The 23,388-nt window shown below is 40.4% G+C and overlaps 1 protein-coding gene across 4 annotated transcripts in view; it reads right to left on the bottom strand.

Moving 5' to 3' along the window:
• Nucleotides 1-23,388, bottom strand: part of F5 (coagulation factor V) — a 70,389-nt gene that overhangs the window by 1,341 nt on the left and 45,660 nt on the right. For 3 of the 4 annotated variants that reach the window (XM_035722431.1, XM_035722432.1, XM_035722433.1), the window contains 12 exons: nucleotides 19,797-22,932; nucleotides 17,165-17,327; nucleotides 16,159-16,395; nucleotides 15,107-15,320; nucleotides 13,000-13,179; nucleotides 10,969-11,085; nucleotides 9,977-10,048; nucleotides 8,949-9,052; nucleotides 8,365-8,520; nucleotides 6,016-6,160; nucleotides 4,136-4,287; nucleotides 1,210-1,392 (listed from right to left, as the gene is read on the bottom strand). In XM_035722431.1, coding sequence (XP_035578324.1) covers nucleotides 1,210-1,392; nucleotides 4,136-4,287; nucleotides 6,016-6,160; nucleotides 8,365-8,520; nucleotides 8,949-9,052; nucleotides 9,977-10,048; nucleotides 10,969-11,085; nucleotides 13,000-13,179; nucleotides 15,107-15,320; nucleotides 16,159-16,395; nucleotides 17,165-17,327; nucleotides 19,797-22,932 — 4,859 coding nt within the window. The remainder of the gene's footprint in view (nucleotides 1-1,209; nucleotides 1,393-4,135; nucleotides 4,288-6,015; nucleotides 6,161-8,364; nucleotides 8,521-8,948; nucleotides 9,053-9,976; nucleotides 10,049-10,968; nucleotides 11,086-12,999; nucleotides 13,180-15,106; nucleotides 15,321-16,158; nucleotides 16,396-17,164; nucleotides 17,328-19,796; nucleotides 22,933-23,388) is intronic. The other variant, XM_035722434.1, reaches the window with a different exon arrangement.

Genomic DNA, 23,388 nt, shown 5'->3' with positions numbered 1-23,388 from the left:
AAAAGAGAGAGAGGTTCAAATTCATTCACCGAGATAAGGTCTGAGTGCATGATGAGCATTTGGTAAAGGTCATCCCCTTCTCCTATGTGGCCCCTCTTACTGGCTCCAGCCTGATTTCCCTTCCTGGAATATTAGGCTCATCTCCTTAGTTTTGCCCTAGTAGCATTTTAAAAACACGTGACTGGGAATTAAGGAGTATAATAGGGTACTTCGTCTTGCAGGAAATTAGTTTCCTCATCAGTTAAGATAACAATTGTCTTCTGCTTAAAAACATGATACAAAAAGCTTTATGGCCGTGGGTATTTGATCAGTCAAGATAACAAGTTTACCCGGGGCGCCTGGGTGGCTCAGTTGGTTAAGCGACTGCCTTCGGCTCAGGTCATGATCCTGGAGTCCCTGGATCAAGTCCCGCATCAGGCTCCCTGCTCAACAGGGAGTCTGCTTCTCCCTCTGACCCTCCCCCCTCTCATGTGCTCTCTCTCTCTCTCTCATTCTGTCTCAAAGATAACAAGTTTACCCAAGATAATGTTAATATGATGTTATTTCACAGTGGAAGGTTCTCTAGACCCCTGTTATGGACTACACGTTTGTGTCCCCCTCAAAATCATACATGGAAACACTAACCCCCAATGGGATAGTATTAGGAGGTGGGGCCTTTGGGAGGTAATGAGGATTAGAGTAGGCTGTGAAGGTGGGGCCCTCATGATGGGATTAACACACTTATAAAAACAAGAGGAGACATGGGATCTCTCTCTTCCTGCACCAAGGAAAGTCATGTGGGGACACAACCAAGAAGAGAGCCCTCACCGGGAACCCAACCATCCTGGCACCCTGCTCTTGGATTCCAGCCTTCAGAACCGTGAGAAAGAAGTGTTTGTTGCTTCCATCTACGATCATTTGTTACAGCAGTGCAAGCCGACTGAGACAACGCTACCATCTTTCTCAATCAGAGCTAATTAAGCTTCACACCGCCCCCTGGTGTTTGGTTCTCACTATTTCACAGGTGGCTCAGCCACCGCGGAAAGATGACCTGCATGGTCTCTGTCCCCAGAGGAGCTACCTGCTGAGCGAGGGTTCAGACTTCTTAGGGAGGAGGCGCATGTCAGTGCATATTTGTCAAATGCAAAGAGCTGTTTGCAAATGTAAGGCATTTCTCTCGTCATAACAGTTTGTGAATTGCTTTGTTGTTGTCATGACAGCACCCTGTACCTTGTCCACCATGGAGGATTTCTGCCTGTAAGGCTTCCATTCCATTCCCTGATCACTGTAGTGGATGGTGTAGCTCTTCACGTACATTTCAGAGGACAGAGACTTGCAACCCTGTGTTACAATTGCAGTTATTTTCTTGATTTTGAGCAGATCAATTTGTAACCACTGTTTGTTGTTGTTTGCCTGTGAAAATGATGAGGACACATGAATAAGGCAGATGTTAAAACCTTCAATTTTTTAGACCAAGATACTCAGAAATGTGCAGTCCTCAAAAGGCTCTCTTTTCTGTCTCATCCCTTAGGATTCTCTGTCTCCTAGAGGACTTCCCTGTTCCTTTTTGTTTGCTGTCTCAGACATATATAAACTTTTACTAGAGTATTTCATATATCGTACAATAATGGTTTACTTATTTGTATCCCTCTTTGAAGGCACGGATTTACTGTATTTTGTTTTCAGGTACTTAGCCCAATGCATGGCACACAGTTGGTGTTAAACAAATATTTTTTGAATGAATAAATAAATGAATCGTACTTGAGAAAAAAATATTAGATTGCTAAATTATCTGTAAATATTTTTCTCTTAACCAAATTTGTTTAAATGCCATGATGATATTGCTGATGGGTTATCTGGGAAAGAATTGGATAGTATCCTTTCTCTAACTTATTTTAGAAAAAGTTCCACTTTTCTTTCCCTTGCTTATGTCAACCAGGGGAAGTAGTCCAATTTCTTCTTTTCTGATATTTCAAATAAATGTAATACTTGAGAGACCTAATAAAGCCATGACTATGACTTGATATGGTATGGTAGCTGTCCCGTCTCTGGCCTAATGAAGTGCCTAATCATACTTGGAGAAAGAGGATCAGAAGGGCTAACTGAGTTTTGGAGTAATCTGAGACAAATTTTCACCTTTGGGAGATTTATCATGCCCCATAGTCTCATTCAGTTCTATATGAAATAATGAATAGTGATGTATTTCTTTAACATCACTTATGTGTACATGTATGTATGTGTATATACTGATACACAGATATATGTATAATTCATATACTATATGTATTTTTAAAGCAAATTAATTGAATTAAAATTATTGTATTAATTAATTTTTGTTAATTTTGTAACACCCTCTGGTGACATTTGGTGGTTTCTTAGTGTATCTTCAAGCTGTATAGTATCCAATCCAGGTCGTACCAGTGATACAGAGGTAGAGAGCTAGAGGGTTTTGAAGACATAACAATTTTTTATAGGTATAAAAGAGGTAGAGATGCCTCAGTTTGCATGTGTGCCTGTCTCAGTCTGGCTGAGACTTTTTTTTACCCTCCCTAAAGAGACCCTATAAAGATATCTGATTCTAATAGAAGATGAAGTGAAACAGTTCTGATCTAGAATTCCAGATTTAAAATGATGGCATTAAAAATTAGCATTAGTATTTCATCTTTGAAGCCATTATTATATCACAAAGACTAAGAGCAAATTGTATACAGAGCAAAATTTTTCAAAAAGCTGTAAAATACAGGGTAGGGTGACAAAGTTATACCATGAGCAGATCTAACGAGTTATCTGGGAAAAAAATTGGATGACATCCTTTCTCCTTAACTTTTTCTTTCATTTTTTAAATTATTTTATTTATATAATTATATAAATGTAATGTAGTATAACATTATTACTTTTATTATTTTAACTTCTTTAGGTCTCTGTTTCCCCTTCCGCAAAATTGCACCATGAGGTGTCTGAGTGGCTTCAAATGGTGGGAGGACCGCTGACCGTCAGGAGAATGCGCTTCCTGATTCTGCCACCAAACTAAGCTAAAATGATTTAATCTTCTTTGTGTTTAAACTTAAAAGGAAAAGTCTGGACCGGATGCTTTTAAACCCCTTGCTGTTCTTACATTCCGTGAGTCTGTGATGGACCAGAAATGAGTTTCGAGACACAGATGTCTCCCAAGACCATCTGTTTGGGGTCCAAGCTCTTCTGTTTTCTCCACTAGCGTGCTGACAGCCTAACATATGGCTAGCACCTGGAATTCTAAGGGGTCCAGGGGACTGGAATGTAGGTATCTTAAGGGAGAAACATAGGAGGATAGAAAATAAGGAAGGGTTAAGTTGACTGATAGAATCATTCTGATTTCTGATGCCACTGTGATTCTTCAAGTCAGTTGAAGAGTGAAATAAAAATGAGTCAACTATTAACTGTTACCCTAAAACTAAGTCACTGGAATATCCAATGGGTTAATATTAGGGGCACTATGACTCTCTGGAAGATGCTTCTTAAACTTAGGCCACTGATTTATATAAACCCTGGTTTTGCCGCATTTTGCCATGCCTCCAGGTGTCTAAAGGAATGTCACAAAGTTCTCAAAAAAAGGGAACAAAACAAATTTAAATAGCACTATTAAGAAAAAGAAAAGTATTGTTAAAACGTGAAAAAAAAGTGCTGCAAATCTGAATCATTTATCACTAATATAAGTTGTCTTAATTAGGAATTGGCAAACTATAGCCCAAGGGCCATATTTGACTCCCTGCCTGTTTTTGTAAATGAAGTTTTATTGGAACACAGCCATGCTCATTTATGTGTTGTTTATAACTATTTTCCTGCTACAATGGCAGAGTTGAGTAGTTATGACTGAGAATGTATGGCTCACAGAGTCTAAAATATTTATTATCTGGTCCTTTGCAGAAGAAATTTGCCCACCCCTGATAAAAATCAAGACTAGACCAAGAACCAGAGAGATGAAAAATACCCTCTCTGAGCCAAAGTCAGAGCTAAAGTTATCAAGTCAATAGATATCCTAGATTCTCAGACCTAGGATCATAATCTGCTGAAACGGGAGATTATTTTCTGACTTCCCAGGACCCCCACGGTTCCTGTAGTGAGGGCCCTTGCTTTCTTCTGGACGGCTGAGAGAATTCCATTCATAGGCGGATTTTACCTTGGCTTGCCAGGCATTTACACGACCCTGGGCATTAAGACGGGCACGGAAGGGTTCCCAGTAATCTCCCCACCACGATTTTTTAAATGAGGAAGCTGTGATTTGCTTGTTTTCTATCTTTCCACTTTCCATACCCAGCGGTGTGGAGCATCCTGTCAAGAGAAAATTATGTGATTAATTATGCACTACCACCTTCCCTGCATGGTGGTTTGCACTGCGAGGAGAAAAGAAAAAATATCACTACTAAGTAACAACAAAAACAGCCATTGCCAACAATGATGTTATTGCCCAAGTGCCAAATCCTATTTTTAGGCTCTACATGTATTGCCTGATGCTCCTAATTGCCTCTATTTTATAAGTGAAAAAACAAAAGCACAGCAAGAAAAAGTAACTTGTCTGAAGTAACACTGCTAGCAGAATCAGAAACTAAATTGGAGCCCAGGAAGTCTGATACCCAAACACTATGTTCTAAATATTTAAAAGTATTTTCCTCCTCCAAAGAGGCATGGAAACTTCTGTCTTTTCTTTGAGGTAGAAAATACTCCTGCAGTATCTATGTATATGAGAATATATTCTATTTCTCTTTCTAAAAAATGCTACAAAGAAGAAGATACAGTGGACTCTCGGTAGTCACATTCAACAGTTTATTTTCAACCCTTTGAGGGTGATTCATGTTATGCACCATTTAGAATTTTGCCAAGGTGTGCACTTGCATGTCAGTCCCTCAAAGCTGGTCTGTGAATATGAGAAACATAGCTAGTGAGTGAGCCCAGCCGACTGCCCATCATCATCATCATCTCTGTGATGCTTTGTTCTTGGGGGTAAATCATGCTGACATTTTCTTGAAGTGATATCTTTCTCCATGAAAAAAAGATTTAAAAAAAGAAAACCTACAGCTAATACTGATTATATCAAGAAAATGAAGAGATTTTTAAAAAAGCAATGCTTCTTGAATAGAAAATAAATGTTTTGAAGAGATTAACAGAGTTGAATGTCACATTTTAGAGTAGTTTGACTCTCTGATCTGAACAAACTACCATTTACATCACATACCATATAAAGAAAAAAACAGTGACTCTTTGTTCTACATATTAGAATTTTATTCTGGCCATTTATGATTACCTGGATTTATTTATACCATAGGTCACGTTATATCCCCTGAAAAACAGCAGCTTACATAGAAAAAGTTTGAGTACCTTCATAGAGTGCCAAACAGAATGCAGAGTTCAATCAAAGCTTCAGGAAACTGGGGGGTCGCCTGGGTGGCTCAGCTGGTTAAGCATCCAACTCTTGATTCGAGCTCAGGGTCGTGAATCGAGCCCTACTTCGGGGTTTGTGCTGAGCAGGGAGTCTGCTTGAGATTCTCTCTTTCCCTCTCTCTCTGCCCCTCCCCGTCAGCTCTCTCTCTCTCTCTAATGAATAAATAAATCTTAAAAAAAAGTTTCAGGAAGTTGGTAAGCAGTTTAGATTTCAAAAACATTCACTGAACATCTAATACATGCCAGTAATGTTGCTAGATACGTTCATTACATTAAAGCCTGAGTGTGACCTTTTGGACTTCAGAAGAGTCGGGCCTAGTCTGAATCTTAGTTCTTATTGCAATGGGCCAATGGCCGTTATTCGAAGCTAGGGCCTTTCCTTGGAGGGCCCACGCCATCCTGGCACTGTTCGGAGATGTGCCTGCCTGCTGGCTGGTAGAACAGTCTTAGTCCAGGTCACAATGTAAATGAGCAGTTTACCTGAGCAGGACCTGTTTCACCAAGGTTTTTCTAGGCACCTCTGTGATTGAAGAGAACTAATAATTCTACCCATTCTTCCGTATCTACTAAAGCTTGATTCTCTATGAGGCAGCGAGACAATAATGCATCTTCGTTTCTTACCGTTAACCTCACAACCTTGCAGCTCCAATCGAAGGGCAGGTCTATTATAGGATCTAGTTGGAGAGATCCTAATATATCTAGCCACAATAGGTGGGTCAAACTGATTCTCTTTTATTGTAGAGGCATCCGAATTGCCATCAAAATACTAGAGGAAAAGAGGAAAGCTTAGTTATGGAACAATTCTTTATAAAGTGATTTTATAATAAAGTTTCAGTTTAATTTAATATTGTCATATTAAGTTTTCCTGTGGCCTGAATTAAATCACTTGGTCTTAAGTAACTGGAGATACTTTCATTTCAGGAAGATGGTGTAGATGTACTTTGCCTTGTTCCTCCTGCTAAGTATAACTAAAACAGGAAGCCACTGAAAGATGAAGAGAAGGCAGATGGGTTAGGGTTCTTGGGACCCAAGGAACAACATGGTAGTGGGCTCCCTGGGTTTTATTTTTGTCTCATATATCCCAGATTCGGAAGTGAAGAAGCCAGCAACCAGGAAACACCACTGGGTATAGACAAAAAAAAAAAAAAAGCTCTGGCGAAAACCTCCTTTCTTTAGCCACAGGACCAGGAAAGGGCAGTCTAGCAAGACAGAACTTTCAGACAGTAATTGCTCTACTTCTAGCTAAACATCATAGAAAACACTGTGGCCCCTCCTCCACCCAGAACAGCAAAGGCCAAGTGGGGAGCCTAGACTTCCATCCTCATAAGACTGTAACAAGACACCCCAACACCCTCACTGGGATTGTGTTAGAGAAGGCCAAATAGGAACCCAGGACTTTCATCCCCACCAGCTCCTAATAAGGCTCCCACCACTATAGTATCAGTGGAGACTCTCCCATTCCCACCCAAGAGCAAAGAGGAGCGGTCCTCCTTCATTGGGGAACCTGGACTTCGAAGTCCACCTGGCAGTGATGAGGTGTGCCCCAGCCCCTTTCCTTGCCAGACCAGTGTCAGAAAGTGCCAGCTAAGACAGAAAATAAAAGCACAAGACTGAAAACTAGAAAAATAATAGATAAAAACAATGAAACAGATCCAGTTCTTTGAAAAGATTTTTAAAAAAGGCAAATATCTAGCAAGAATGACAAAGCAAAAAGAGAAGAGATGCACATTCACTAATATCAATATCACTGTAGACCCTGCAGACATCAAAAGCCTAAGAGAATACTACAAACAATTCTATGCACATAAATTTAACAGCTTAGAGGAAATGGATCAATTAGAAAAACATGATCTCAACTTATCCAATAGGAAATAGATAATGTGAACAGCCAGTAACTATTAAAGAAATTGTATTTGTAATTTAAAAGTTCCTGGAAAAGAAATCTCTAGGCCCACATAGTTTCTCCGGTGAATTCTACAAATATTTAAAGAATTAACACCGATTCTAGAAAATCTCTCCCAGAAAACAGAAGAGCATGCTTCCCAAATTATTTCATGAAGCCAGTATTACTCTGATATCAAAACCAGAAAAAATACAAAAAAATAAAACTACACACCAATATTCCTCATGAATATAAGTGCAAAAGTCTTGAAGGTATGAACTCTAACTGTAATCTGTGTTCTCTCTCCAAGACTGATTAGTAAGGGCTACAATTTGAGATTTTCGTGATCTATTCTAAGGTATAGTGCAAATAATTTATTACTAGAGATAGCTAATGATAATACAGAAACTAGTAAAATAGTAAATGATTTATAGGAAAAAATGAAACAGATTGAAAGTTATCAGTTGTAATAATGGCAGACTGACTCCTTACATTCTGATAGCTCTCTTTGGAAAGGGGATTAGGGAGGAAGAGGAGTTAGGGCTAGTACACATGGGTTTTTGGGAATAATCCTGGCTGAGTCTCAGAAAGACCCAACAGGGGATTGTCACTCCTCAGTCAGGGCAGGGGAAAAAAAAAAAAAAAAAAAAGTCTGAAAAGCACACTGCTCAGCACATAACTGGTATTAACACTGCCATTTCCTTCAGGTACACTGAAACAAAGAACACAATAAAATGTCAAAGTTAGTATAATCAAAACTCTTAGAGGCCAGTTTTTAGCATGAGCCCCTTAAGGCACAAGACTCTGCTGTCCACCATCTGCCAATCAGAGAACTCTGGGTATTTAGTTTGATCAAAAAGTGATTTTTGGTGGAGTTTTGAAGTGTCATAAGTCAGGCTTATCCCTTTAATTTATAAAAACTGGCCTATCATTGTACAACTTTCATTCATAAGGCCCTAAGAAAACCATTTGTATTTCAACCACCCAGAAAGGTATTTTTTAAAAAGGCATAATGATAGGCATAGTCATTGCAACCTGGTGAGCCTAGGGTGAGTCTTGAGACTCAGAAAGAAACAAGGCACACAGACCATCACATTCCTTGTGCTGTTCCCTTTGAAGATCTGCCAGTTTGTCCGGTCAGAGCTGTATGCCACAGAGAACTCTGTGGTGTAGTAGGACTTCAGATACTGTCTGGCACCTTGAGTCTGGATCCCTGTGAATACGACTTCCTTCTGCATGTCTACCTGCAATATAGCAGAGCCATTGCACAGACTGTCCTTGTCAACAAGTCACACACTGCCTTCCTTAATTCACTGTGTAACCAGCATTCTTTAGAACTAAACAGCCAGCACCTAAGGTCTAAGTACTAATCAAATGGCTAGATACAAATCCATATGTGAGCAGAGTACCTGGACTTGAATCCAAGTTCAGCCACTTCCTAGCTGTGCCTGACTTTCGGCACTTAATTAGTCCCTCTGTGCCTTAGTTTTTATCATCTGTACAAAGGATATCTAGGCTGTTACCAGAACTAATCTCATAGGGTTCATTTTTGAGTAAGTAAAGTACTTAGGATAGTGCCTAGAACATTGCAAGAACAACAAAGAGAAATTATTAAATCACTGTCATTTTATTATTATGGTACTGTAAATATTATCAGGTTAATAAGATATACCTGGATCCAAGGTTTAGACTCAAGGTCTGTTGAAGGTTTTTCTGTGATCCAAGCATTATATGACCCACCATTGTTTAATCTTGCTAATTTGGGCTCCCAATAACCTAAATCCAAAAAAGAAAAAAATTTATTCTGAATTAAAAAAAAAAAAAACCCCAAAACATATAACTAGCAATTTCCCAAGTAAGTTTAGTCCCAGTGGAAAACCAGATCTCTGCAGGAGCTTCTATTGAAGTTAGGAGACCAGGCAGCTGACACGGACCTCAGCTACTAAATCAGTTCATGATGACGAAATATTCCTGGCTTCAGGTCTGTGCTTGGTCAGCTGTCAACCACCACCCACCCCCTTTCTTGCATACAGGTTATGTTTATCTTTTCTCAGTTATGTTGATGTGGTTGCTGCTGAGTGTGCTTGCCTAAGGGGAGGATGTGGGAGGGATTATGGGAGCCTCATGATCCCTTGCAACTGACCTCTTGGGCTTAGGTTTTTTTTTTTTTCAGCAAACTTTCTTGAATAGAGGAATGGTTGGCACAACAAAGAGCCCTATTAATCAGGAGAATAGTTAGTATCTGGCCAATAAGACCTTGTGAATCTGGCTAGAATATTATGTTTGTGATCAAACCTGGAATGGGGATGAATGGGGAGAGTTTTGGAAACGGGTACATAGTTGTAGGAGTAAGGGATCCCCTCCTTGCTCAATCTCTGCTGAGAGGTTGGACTGCCTCAGAAATTCTGAGGAGCCCTAGCTCTTGGTCTTCCTTGGGACAGACTCTTTGTGAACATTATACACCAGAGAGGGTGGCAGTGATAAAGGAATGCCAACAGGTTTTAGCACCTGTCATATTGCTCCTTCCTTTACCAGATGAGCACCTCAAGATGGAGCTACTTTACCATGTGGTAGAGAAAAGCCCAGAGAGGAGCAATGATCCATAGATTGAACAGGTAGGGTTGTCATGGGTTGTTTTTCAGGCTGTATACTGCACAACTGTAGGAGATGGCTTCCAAAGGCTATGATGCTATTACTTACCCAAATGCTCAGAAGCTTTGATCTGTGAATCAGCTATGATACCATTACTTAGTCCCATTGGCATCTTACATTCTAAAAAACAAAAAACAAAAACAAAACAACAACAACAACAACAAAAACAAAACACACACACAAACAGAGCAATGAATAATTTTTGCTTAGAAAATACATATAACAACGTAAAAGCTGCATGGCTAGAGATCATACCTCTGGTGAGTCAGTAATTCGATAGTTTCACCTACCTTATGTGGCACCGACTTAAATATGTCTGATCATAAAATGGTAAATGTACTAGCAAGACTGGTGCTAGTCTTTACCAGAAATAGTGATACCCTAGAGGAAAACCATGGAAATCCCGAAATTCAATTAGTTTTAAACAGATTTCCATCTGCTTGTATCTTAAAATAAGCCATTTTACAACATTAAGTATTACCCCTTTTAAGTCTATGTTCCCAAAAGTTGACCTGAAAGTTACAGAGTTATTTACATTCTGATCACAAAAGAAAATGCCAGCCACTGAGATATCTGGATGTCAACACAGTGCTTGGTACTCAACAAGTACTTAATAAATGCTGCCTGGCTGGCTGGGCAGATGGGCAGATGGGAATGATTTCTCAAATACTGAAATGCCAAGTTCAGAGACTATCCTAGTCATTGTTGAATTCCTGGTATCTTTTTCCTCCTCTACTCAAGGAGTCTGGAAAATTTCGTACATTCACTTTCCCACAAATCACACATTATGAAGGAAGACACTTTATATTGGTTCCCCAACTAAGAAGAATGCCTTTGGGCTGAAATATATGGTTTAAGTTTCCTAGGAGATTGATGTTTGTGGCACAATCTGATGATGGGTCAGAATAAAAGCAGTTACTGGTACACATTCTCCCTCTGTCATGCAGAGTTCCCAGAGTTCAATATTTCCAACCTAAGAGTTAGTGATGTTCCAGCAGGGACCCTCCTGCTGAAAACATCACGTGGCTCTTGGATGGTACCTCTGTCTATGATGAGAAATGGTGTTTGCATCCCTGCTCTCTGGTTTTCTCCCACCTCTGTGTTGAGGAGCCACCAGCCAGATTTTGATGGCTTCATTTCAAGAGTTTTAAATGAACCTAAAATAGAGAGTGAAGGACAACATTACACACCCCAAATTAACAATATTAATTGACAGCTATCAAAGAATCCTAAATCCCTGCATCACAAGAGGCTTTAGAAAAGAAATTAAGAATGATCCATTTCTCTTAGGCAGGACTAGAGGTGTAACAAACAGAAAAACAAAACAAAGCAGTGACACACATACACGTTAGTAAAAATAAATTGCCCAGGGACTTAAAAAAATCTCTAACATCCCTTACTAAAAAGAAACTTTCAGTTATCTATATATAATGTTACAAGCTAACCCATACACAGCACAGCTTCTGAGTCCTAAGGTTGAAAATGACCTTGAATGACTCATCACTGGACCTCAAGAATACTGTACAAGTTTCCTTTCTCTCCTTTCATTTCTTTGGTTTTTCTTTTTTTTTTAATAAGAAAATTAAAATCAAACATCCTTCTCCCATGTTTGCAAATTTTCTATTAAGTCTACATATTTGGATAGAGATGCACCTAAATTGTTTCAGAAAATCACTGAAAGAATGACATTTCTGAAACCTCTGATTATCCATTCTGATATTTAATGCTACCCATTGCCAGTTAATACTTAAATTCTGCTGACTGTAATTCATGTCTATTTTCCAGATTGTGAGTGAAAATTAATAGCTGATGGTCATCCTCCTTTAGCACACTAAAAAGATTGCAGCCTTCCACTCCCTCCAATACAGATAATTTAGATTTGAAGATTTGGATGGGCCAGCCAATTCTAGCTTCTCAGTGTTTCCCACAGGCTCATGGACAGGAGGACTGATCTGGCAATTTACATTTGGTGAAAAGTAAGGAATAAGTTTACCTTATCCCCTCTTGTCTCTGATTTTAAGAGAGTGGGTCTTTATAGCTTTATTAATGAGCCACAGCTCTGAATAAACAAACAAGAACACCCTTTCCTCCTTCTTAACCAAACCAGTCCCATTTGGACTGCTGTGCCCTTCTAAGGCTGACTCACATAGCAACTTCTCCATTCAAAGTGGCGAGGGACTGACTGCCTTCATTAGCTTCTCAGAGTGTTTGTGGAAAGTAGGCTGCTTGTTAAAAATGCAGAGTCCCTGGCACCTGCCGAAGATCCCAAGATCTACCAGATCAGAGTCTCTGAAAGCAAAATCTCTGCCTTAGCCTTTGCATTTTAACCAGCTTCCTAGAATTTTACTATGCCCGTTACAGTTTGAGAATCAGCAGCACCTAGTACTCATAACCCTACCCACACACCTACCACACACAGATACACCTACAAACAACTTGCTGGCACATAAAAATCCTTTGTGATGGCTGGTTTGTTTAAACCTTTTCATTATTTTGTACATGAAAAGTTCTAAATACCCCTCTTATCCTTTAGCTTTTATAATCATTAAAAAAAAAAACCACCTTTTTTCCTCTTCAAATAGCCTCATGAGTCAGTTTAAGATTAAGATTCCTGTAGTCACTTGCCCAAAGGTATCAAAGTGAGAGTGTGAGGAATAGAATTCAAGAATTCAAGAATCCCAAAACCCTAGTAAGTTTTTAATCTCCTTCCCAACAGAAAGCCTTAGCTGCCTGAGCCCTGTGGGATTCATTTTTATAATCTGTTTAAGACCTGGCCTACGTGACACACAGTGGCTTGGGAAAAACTGCATTAGACATAGCATCTCTGTAGAACTGAGTTGAGACCCACATATAGCCTGTGTGGTGCTGCAAAGAGTGGATATATTAGCAGACTTTTCTGTACTCTGTATGCAGTTTGGGGATATGTCTCTGCTCAGGATCTATGCCAGAAACCATGTCCAACCCTTAAGAAGTAAATGCATAGGAGGGAATGAGGGACAGTGACAGTTGCCCAGATTGCCTTCTCTAGCCATTTTTCAGCAGGGATCTCTTTTCATTGTGCAGATCTTTACCAGGCAGCAGGGGCCAGACCCCGAGCTGGTGCTGTTGAGTGCCATTTTCCAGCAGGGTCTGGCCATGAAAGTGAACCACATGAATGTCTCGGGAGCTGCCCATGTTCAGCAGATGCAACCTCACCCATTCTTGCTCGTACATTCTCAGGCCAGGCAAGTTGTAGATCATTCCATTAATGGCTGAAAGGACAGAAAGTTGCAATCAATTAGAAATCTGCAGAGAGGCTGCTAAAGAGGTCTGAGGCATCCCACCTTACCACCCATCTTCCTATCACTCCGCCTGCCCAGGCATATAGTAAGGACCCCAGGGTGTTCTGATATGAGTGAAAGGCTAAACCTCACGCCAGCCTACAGCAGTTTCCCACAGAATTTACCACTCTCCACCACGCACCTCACACTCCCCCTTCTCTCTGCTTCACTCACTTATCCTTGACATTTATAGTATGGATTTTCCTGTGCTACAGAAACAGAAAGACTGATATGAGCCAGATAAGTAAACTCCAGTGGTTAGAGGAAAGAGTGTGAGGGGATACATAACACATCACCCAGAGGCCTACTAAATTCAGAGATAGTTCTAGGCAAAATTAGGAAGGCAGATGACCGAGGTTCATGTTTATTCTCTCATTTTATGATATAGCTCCTCTGTCCCCTTCCCAGCTTAAACGTCTAGGGTTCTCAGGCTTCATCCACTCTCCACTCAGTGAAACGTGTGTGTGTGTGTGTGTGTGTGTGTCTGTGTGTGTGTGTGTGTCTGTGTGTGTGTGTGTGTTTAAATCACCTGACAAACTTAATCACCTTAAAAAATAATACAAAATGTTAATGATACAGCTTTGGGCTACGATGCATTTAACTGAGATTGAAGTGAGTGAAGTTTTTATTAGTAATGTTATTCTAAAGTTAAAAGAACTACTATGGAGTTTCAGGAACTGAGCAAGTGAATTTGGGGAGGGAGGGGAGTTGAGATCATCTTCGCACCCTCAAGGTTACATTAGGTATGAGAGCACCTGTCTTCCCACTCCTAACACCAGTCCTTACTCCCTCATCTGGGCAGGAAATGGATCTCAAGTGATTCTTAGGTCAGCATTGCTAACTCATTAGGATATGGAATGAAGACTCTCAACATAGCAGGTGCTCAGTAAACATTTGATAAATTGAACTGAGTGATAGGATTCATTCATTTATTCACTAATTCAACACACAATTACTGAACACATACTGCAAAGGCCAGGTGCTGAGTTTGAGGCTGGGAAGTCAGGTGGTCTGCTCAGCAGGTACCCTGATAAATACTACACCATGGGGATTACCTAATTACAGAGACTTCAACTACCGTACATTTAAAACTAAGCTATATCCGGTGCATTTTACTTTTTCTTTGAGGAATTGGGAAGCAGTAGCTCGAGGGTACTCAGAAGTAATGGGATAGCCAAGAGAGAAGCCTATCTGATTCTGGGGCTACACTTTCTCACTAGGTTGGGAGGTTTTCAGAAAAGTGTGCTTCCCACCCCTGAGACCAAGTGCCCTGGGCTGAAAAGCCTAGAAATGGAGTTCAGTGTACCTATGTTTCACCCCCCACCCCCCCAAAAGATGCTCCGTTGCCATGATTCTCCTATCACCCAACTACCCAGTGTCCTATCTTGTTTTGTTCTAGATGCTTCGGATGCCACCTGAGAACTGCTGACAGCTGGAACTGCCACCATCATTCTTCTTTAGAAAGTATACAGGGATGATCACTTCTTCTAGACAAACAATCGTTCCTTTAGCGATCACGGAACAGGTTTATTAACTGTTTATATTGCAGAGTAATGCCAATTCCTTTTTGATTCATGCTACCAGCTGCCGCACACTGGCTTTTTGTTGGTTGGTTGGTTGGTTGGGTTTGTTCTGCAGCAGGCTACTGTGCTCTCTTTCAGACCTTCTCTAGCTCCTATATGTGCAGCACCACCTGTTGGGCAACATCAGCCCTCAGACATTTAAGGACCTGGTGTGGGTCGTAGCTCCTGATTCTTCAGAAGCACTTCCTGTCTAATCTTATGAAGACCTAGGGCAAGAATCATGGTCACCCTGTGTGATTTAGTTCAGAGATTAGATCAAAGTCAGAGGAAAATACCATGAAACTCATGGGAGTTTTTTCCTTCTGAGGATGCAAGTCTCCAAGACCTTGTAGACTGGGCCTTCTTTTCATAATACCAGCTCTTCTTTTCATCAAAGACCATAAAAAGTAAGATGAATTCTCTCATATCCATTGGCGTGTTGCTCTTATCAAGTACTCCTTTTTGACAGATCAGAAGGGGACCTATCAAGCCAGAATGGATATCTTTTTCCTGGAAGACAGTAGGAGCAAAATGCACAGATTTTCTTTCTCGGAATTTCCTTTGCCCTACTGACAATCACTGATTATATAGAAAAGGAAACCTCAGGGGCTCTGAATTTGAAGATTACAAATGAAGAGCTTACTAAGCCTGGGTATCATCTGATCATCTGATTCTGTGGCACTCATCATCCCTTCCTCTGATTAGTCCTTTATCTCAGCATGGCAGTAATGATAATGTTAATGACAATATCACTACTATTATAATTACTATTTATTGAGCATCTACTATTATAGTAAATATTTTGCTGGTAGTATCTTCTTTAATTCAGACAACAATCTTGCATAATAAAAATAAGCTCACTTATTAAACAAATATTACCAAGTGCCTACTGTTTTCTCATTTTTAACTTTAGAAACTGAGGCTGAGAGAGGTCAAGTAACTTTCCCAGGCCCACACAGTAAGTGACAGGATAGCGATTGAAATCGAAGTCTGTGCTCTCTCTCTACCAATCCCAAAACGAAGGCATCTTGACTTTGCAGCTCTCTCACAAGGAGCAAAAGAAAGCTAATACTTGCTCAAGGAAATTGAAAAAAATGTCTTCCCTCTGCAAAGGTAGTCACTCTGACTGGGGTCAACCACTTCAGTACCCCTCACTCCTCACCACTGAGCACATGCTTCTCTCTCATGGTCATGTGAAGACAAGTTGCTATAGACTGTTGACCACAATCCTTATACATCCCTCATGGAAAGAAAGACATTTAATGAGAAATCATCTTGACCCTTCCATCTGGTGGACTCAGGTTATGAGGTTAGGGGAATGACAAAAACTTTCAGTGGATGTACCCACTGGGTTTACTGCTGAGTAGTAGGCCCAAGCCCGGCAGGCAGAACCAGGATTTTCCGGCCCAGATCGAGTGGTGGCATGCCATACATATGTATAACTGCTGTTGGGCTGAACAGCATTATCTTCCTTAAACCATTCAGGAGAGTCATCTTCATAAGTCTTTCCCTCTGATGATTTTTCATAGGAAAGCCCATGGGCATGAAGAGAATATGGTCTGGATGCTAAATTTTTAAAACGAACCTAGAACAAAGAATGATCCACAAATGTACTTAAGTCCAGCAAAATCCAAATTATATGCCAAAGTAGATGGTTAATTATTAAATGAGACCTAGATATATATACAGTGAGATATATTAATTGCGTACAAGTACAAAGTAACGTATATATTACTTCATCGAATTTTTACTACATCCTGTGAGCTAGGGCCCAAGTAGTTTACCCTAGAAACACCAAAACATGTTTGTTCTTAGGCTCAAAGCAAAAGTATTGACATTAGGCACAAAGGAAATGATCACAGCAGGTGCTGTAGATTTGAAGATGAATGAGCTTTGGGTCTTGCTCACAATAAGTTTCCAGCCTCCTGATGAAGAGACACCTGCACATGTGGATTCAAGTTAAAAACCTGGAGACCAAAATTGCATAAACAAAGTATGAATGGGGTTAGATGGGAATGCCTGAAAGGAGCAATACAATTGAATGTGCAGGAGAAGATGGGGTAGTAAAGAAAGTTTCTTGGGGAAAACAGAATTGGCCTTTATGGAATGAACAGGAGCTCAGGAGAGGAAGAAATAAATTCATGAGATCTTTTTTTCTTTTCTTTTCTTTTGAGATCATTGTTTTTGAAGATTATCTAATTACTTGGCAAGCAGTCTCTGAAAAGAAGTGTAATTATTTGTTAATTTTGGAAAATAAATTACCTACAGCCCTCCTGTCCCTTTCACTGTTACAGCCCTCTGGTGCTTGTGGAAATTCCTCTGATGATCTTAGCAATGCTCAAAAAATGACTTACTTGGATGACATCATCCACTTCAGCTCTAATAATAGGACCAAGAATGCCGAGATGCTCTTCATACTCCCCCAAAGGATCACGTTTGGTAAAAGTGCTATCGAGGTACTTTCGAAAGACTACTTTCTTGTATATGGTATTCTCTGGAACATCATCAATGTCTTCACTGAAATAATAATAAGAATACTATTTGTTTAAAAGAACAAATGAAAGACCACTTAAAGAAATTGGGGGAATTATCCCTGTTTCTGAGTATAATATCTAGCATGAATATTTAATTGGTACTTGAAGAACAAATGAATGAAAATATGACTAAGTAAAAACTTAAGCCAGTAAATATCTTTCAGATCCGAGCTCACATATCATTTCTTAGGTAAGTCCTCCTATAAATGTTTATATGTCAAATCTCTCTATATTATTCCTTAAGTTTCCATAGTGTTGCTATAGTATATATAGTATATTCCTGTAGTAGTCTTATATTTCTCTAATAGATAGAGTAAATTATGTGTCATTTATTTGTGAGGTTATCTATTCGAATCTGACTCTAATACTAGAGTGAAAACCCCATGAGGTCAGGGATCAGGCCTAATTTGCTCATTCTTTTATTTTTAGTACCTACCCAGTTATCTGGCACATAGTAGGCACTTGATAGATTTTTGTTTAATGCATTAATGAACAAATATAATCATATATCACATAGCAGATTTTAAATATCAGACGCAGACAAAGCCATGCAATTGGATAGTGCCAGGGCTTGGGGCTGTCAGGTATCAATGGTCACCCCTGTGAAGGCCACTAGATGGCTGGGGGTTTTATACTCTGAAAGTAGCCATTCTTTTCTCATTTCCTTTTTTAAAATGACATTGTTCCTTGTGTAATTCACCAGTTCAGTCTGGGGCAGGAGCACATCATATTTTCTCACCGACTCCTAAATTTCCCGAGCCTATGGAAACAGGCCAAAAGCTCATCCATCAGTCTCATAGTATTTGTTATGCACCATGAGCCATCAACAGAGAAACCCATTTTGCCTTCTTTCCAGTGTTCCTACCCTACCGACCCCATCCTTCCAGACACTAAGCAAACACAGTTTCACAGAACACATGGGGACAAGTAAAGCAACTTTGACTGCCGTAAACATGGGTTGCATATCTGTAATGGTATATAAGATTTTGAAGGAACTGGTTCCATCCCTTTCCACTTTGGAAAGGCCCTTAATCTTACTCCTTCAGGCCTCTAGAAATCCCTAGATAAACTATTTATTCTCATATGGCAATGGGTGCTACATTTAAATAGGAAGTCATAGGAAAATGTGTTTTTTAATTATTTTGGGGGGAGGGGGTGGGAGGAAGAGCAGAGGGAGAGAGAGAGAATCTTAAGCAGGTTCCATGCCCAGCATGGAGCCCGACGTGGGTCTCAATCTCACAACCCTGACATCATGACCTGAGCCGAAATCAAGAGTTGTAAGTTTAACCAACTGAGCCACCCACATATCCTGAAAATGTGTTTTAAACTAACAGAGTTCTAATACGGAAATGCCAGACATCAGATTAATGAAATAATTTTTTTTTGTCTGTAAGCCATACCATGCATTGTGTTTGCTTACTCTAATTATACTTTGGTTTTTATTTTTAGTGTAACCGTTAGCTTTTATAAAAGCTGTGTCTTATATTTAGACAGTTTAAGCATGGTCACCATGCTGTGTCCCTGAGACTCTGTAGCTGACTAAGCCTTGCCCCTTGTCCCTCCCTCTCTTCTTTCTCTGTATTGTCATCCCAGAATACAGAGTCCAGCCCATTATGGCTTTCCATTCTTAAGCAGAATTGAATTGAAAACTCTTTTAAAAATGTCTATGGATCCCTTGGAAACTCTCTGTTGTAAGTTAGGCCACTTATAAAATTGCATGAACTCCTTCAACTTTATGGTTGAAGAGTGGCTGGAACCCTGAAATGTTAAATCCAAAGAGGATCTTGGGGGCCGTTCGGTGTAACACCTTCATTTAAAAAATGAAATTATTAAATGAGTGATTCTATAAGCCAAGTTAAAACTCAAGTTTAAATCAAGGTAAATCATCATTGAATGACTGCCTCAGTAGAAGGTATAAACTTGCTTTTTCTTTCTAAACTGGTTTATATCCTTGGCCTCTGCTACTGGAATCTCATGTAATTTGAATCCAACATCACCAAGATGATGTATACTTTACATTGATCAGTAAACAATTTAAAAATATTTTTTGATAACCAAGTGCAAAAGGAGATTTCTACATTACAAATTTGGATTTGAAGCCAACTTCAATGAAATCATGTTGATTAGCAGATAGCTATGGATAGGTTGGGCTCTGCACTGAGGCAAGGAAAGGGGGTAGGAACATGTGTGGTGAGAGCAGAAGAGAGAAGAGGTAGCTTCTTTATAGAATATCATAGATTTCTTATAGTGATTGTTCTTATATTGTCCAAATGTCCCCTAACGTAGAGAAGCTCACCTTGGAATTGACAAAGGAAATTGTATAGGGCAAGTGGCAATAGGGGACCTAAATTATACTTAGCATAATTTGCCCAGAATTATTTCCCTGGACTTTAACAATCTTTTTAGCAGTAGTGGAAAAATGAGAATGTAAAAAGAGAAAATTTGGCCAAACCTTTGAGCGAATTTTGAATAATCCCAGGATACTTCTTCAGCAGCAATGTAATAATATTTTCTGTTTCCATTGTTGCTGCGGAGGTACCATGCTGCAATGTTGTCAGGATTTCTGGAGGAGTTAATGTCTGTCCTAGTATCAGTTTGGTAAGGGTCATCATAGGCCACGTAATCAATTTCAGCAGTGTATTCTTCACTGCTCTCTTCCTTCTGCCTTGGAATAATCTCAATATAATCTCCACCATTTGCACTGAGGCCTACTACAATGGGTGGATTAAGTTCTCTTGGCATAAAATTGCTCTTTAGGGTAGGAGATGGTGGGAGAGATGGCACCTGACCTAGGTCTGGATAAGAGAAAGTCTGACCAAATTCTGGAAGAAGCACTGACTGACTAGATTCAGGGGTGTAGGATGTCTCAGGAAGTGATGTCTCTAGATCAGGAAGAAGGGCCGTTTGACTAATGTCTGGAGAGAGAGTTGCCTGGTTGAGGTCTGGGGAAGGGAGCATCTGATCGAGGTCTGGAGAAAGAGTCATCTGGCTGATGTCTGATGAGAGAGTCTCCTGGCTGAGATCTGAGGAAAGGGTTGTCTGGCTGAGGTCTGGAGAAAAGACTGTCTGGTCAGGGTCTAGAGAAAAGGGTGTGTGGGTGAGGTCTGGGGAAAGGGTTGTCTGGCTGAGATCTGGAGAAAAGGTTGTCTGGTCAAGATCTAGAGAAAAGGTTGTCTGGTCAACATCTAGAGAAAAGGTTGTCTGGTCAAGGTCTAGAGAAAAGGTTGTCTGGCTGAGGTCTGGAGAAAAGATTGTCTGGTCAAGGTCTAGAGAGAAGGATGTGTGGGTGAGGTCTGGAGAAAGGGTTGTCTGGCTGAGGTCTGGAGAAAAGGTTGTCTGGTCAAGATCTAGAGAAAAGGTTGTCTGGTCAAGGTCTAGAGAAAAGGTTGTCTGGCTGAGGTCTGGAGAAATTGTTGTCTGGCTGAGGTCTGGAGAAAAGGTTGTCTGGCCAAGGTCTGGGGAAAGTGTTGTCTGGTCAAGGTCAGGAGAAGAAGTTGTCTGGCTGAGGTCTGGAGAAAAGGTTGTCTGGCCAAGGTCTGGGGAAAGTGTTGTCTGGTCAAGGTCTGGAGAAGTTGTCTGGCCAAGGTCTGGGGAAAGGGTTGTCTGGTCAAGGTCTAGAGAAAAAGTTGTTTGGTCGAGGTCTGGAGAAAAGGTTGTCTGGCTGAGGTCTGGAGAAAATGTTGTCTGGTCAAGGTCTGGAATAAAGGTTGTCTGGTCAAGGTCTGGAGAAAAGGTTGTCTGGCTGAGGTCTGGAGAAAAGGTTGTCTGGCCAAGGTCTGGGGAAAGTGTTGTCTGGTCAAGGTCTGGAGAAGTTGTCTGGCCAAGGTCTGGGGACAGGGTTGTCTGGTCAAGGTCTAGAGAAAAAGTTGTTTGGTCGAGGTCTGGAGAAAAGGTTGTCTGGCTGAGGTCTGGAGAAAATGTTGTCTGGTCAAGGTCTGGAATAAAGGTTGTCTGGTCAAGGTCTGGAGGAAATGTTGTCTGGCTGAGGTCTGGAGAAAGGGTTGTATGGTCGAGATCAGGGGAAAGGTTTGGTTGACTGAGATCTGCAGAAATGGTTGCCTGCCAGGCTTCACGTTCCAAGGAAGGGAACATTTGACCAATGTCGGTAGGGAATGGCTTATTTCTTAGGTCATAGTCAAGCATCTGGCCACGCTCTGGAGGGGATGTGTGGCTAGAGTCTGTAGTGGAGTGCATTTGACCAGAGTCTTGAATAGGGAATGTTTGATAGTATTCTTCTGGGGGTATTGTCTGATAAAGATCTAAAGGGGAGCTTGTCTGACTGGTGTCATTTGAGGGATTATGATTATGGTAAGGAAGTGAGTCTAATAGGCTAAGATTCACAGAGGGGAATGTTTGATTGAGGTCTGTGGGAAAAGATGTTTCATTGGATTTACGGAGTAACAATGAATGATCAAGTCTCCTATCTGAAAATGTGGTATTGGCCTTTCCTCTTAGAGGGTGGAAGCCCCTTGGAGATAGAGGAATGTGGTGTGCAAGCTTCTCTTCTTTTTTCTTTTTTCGTGTTTTAATTAAAAAATGGATTTTCTTCAATCCACTGTTTTCTTCGTCCTGTTTTACTTGTAGAGATTTATTTCTAATTCCAGAAAGTTTTGGGTGGCCACTCTTCTTTCTGTGCTTGTTTATGAGAGGGATGTTTTCTCCCCAAGTCCTTGAGGCATTCTGGGGGCTGTCCAGCAGCTTATCAACAGCCATGTCTTCATCAGCCTCTGGGACTATTTCATAATTACCTTTCTCAGACACCAAATGCCATTTCCCATTCAAAATCTTGGATGGATTCTTTTGTTTTAAGAGTAATAGATCATTGGGAAGGTCTTCCCAGGGTCCCATTCTGGAAGGAGAAGAGTTGCCTTGGCTTAAACGTCTCCCAGTTTTATGTGCTGAAAATCCCACTTGGGAGAACCTACGCTTTGCTGTGTGCTCTCTTCCTTTCTTGGATTCCTTATGCTTAGTATGTTCTTGACTCCTGAATCCTTCTGCGTCAAGTGGAAGTAGGCTTATCCCTCTGATATCTGACTGTAGAGGATCCTCCATAGAGTCTTCAGAATAAGGGCTGGAATGCTCTGCTGTTGAACGGTTGAGAGCTGAGTTCTTGTCTAAGCCAATGTGTCCCAGAGGGGGACGAGCTATGGTGGCTGTTGGCTGAGGAAGAGTTTTTTGAGGCTTTGCAAAGTTATAGACAATAAGCCTGTGAATGTTACTTAGGGAAGAGGAATTTGAACTAACAGCTGTATCGGTACTAGGAGGAATGAATTCAGAATTGTTCTCCAGAGCTAAGGCAGTAAGATTAAACTCATCTTCCTTCTGATTCAGTGATGAATTTCTGAATGACCTAATTCCTAACCATGAAGCCAGGTTGTTCTGGTAATCATAGTCAGCATCATCATCTTCACCCCTGTTTTCTGAAGAATCACGCATTTTCCGTGTAGTCATGACTGTAGATGCTGGAAGTTCATATATAATCTCATATGAGTCTTCATAATCATCCCGGATACACTTAACATCCCTGAATCTCAGCCTTAGGTTTTTGTTTCTTGGATTGGAATTCATTGTAGTTAACATCCAAGTACCTATAGAAGAGAGACAGAGAAAACAGAGAGCTCTAAGCCCAGAAAAAGATGTAAAGACTCTAGGATCCATTGTGGCAGATAATTTTCAACGAACTTCAGCCAGGGATAACAAGTGTGATCTGTGGGTCACTGATGATCTGGGAACAGTTAATCATCTCCTATAGTGACATAAGGAGAGAAATTGGGTGTAAGGTGTTTAGAAAACTGCTTAGCAATCTGACATTGCTGTGCATCCAAGCATGTGATCAGTGCACTTATCTCACATAACAGAATATAGATTGAAAGTATTGATCAATGGAGATTAGGAGAAAACTCTTATCACAGATAGTTTAAGAGTCACTGCTTTAGAATATATTTAAAAAGGGATGAATTAAGTATAAAGTGGGCTTTGAATATCATAAACATCTTGTTGGCTGCACATCTTGTTTGAAAACTGAAGTGAGGGGGAGGATGATG

This window comes from Zalophus californianus, chromosome 10 (assembly GCF_009762305.2).
Source record: "Zalophus californianus isolate mZalCal1 chromosome 10, mZalCal1.pri.v2, whole genome shotgun sequence".
NCBI classification, from domain to species: domain Eukaryota; kingdom Metazoa; phylum Chordata; class Mammalia; order Carnivora; family Otariidae; genus Zalophus; species Zalophus californianus.
This window is presented reverse-complemented; position numbering and strand designations above follow the sequence as displayed.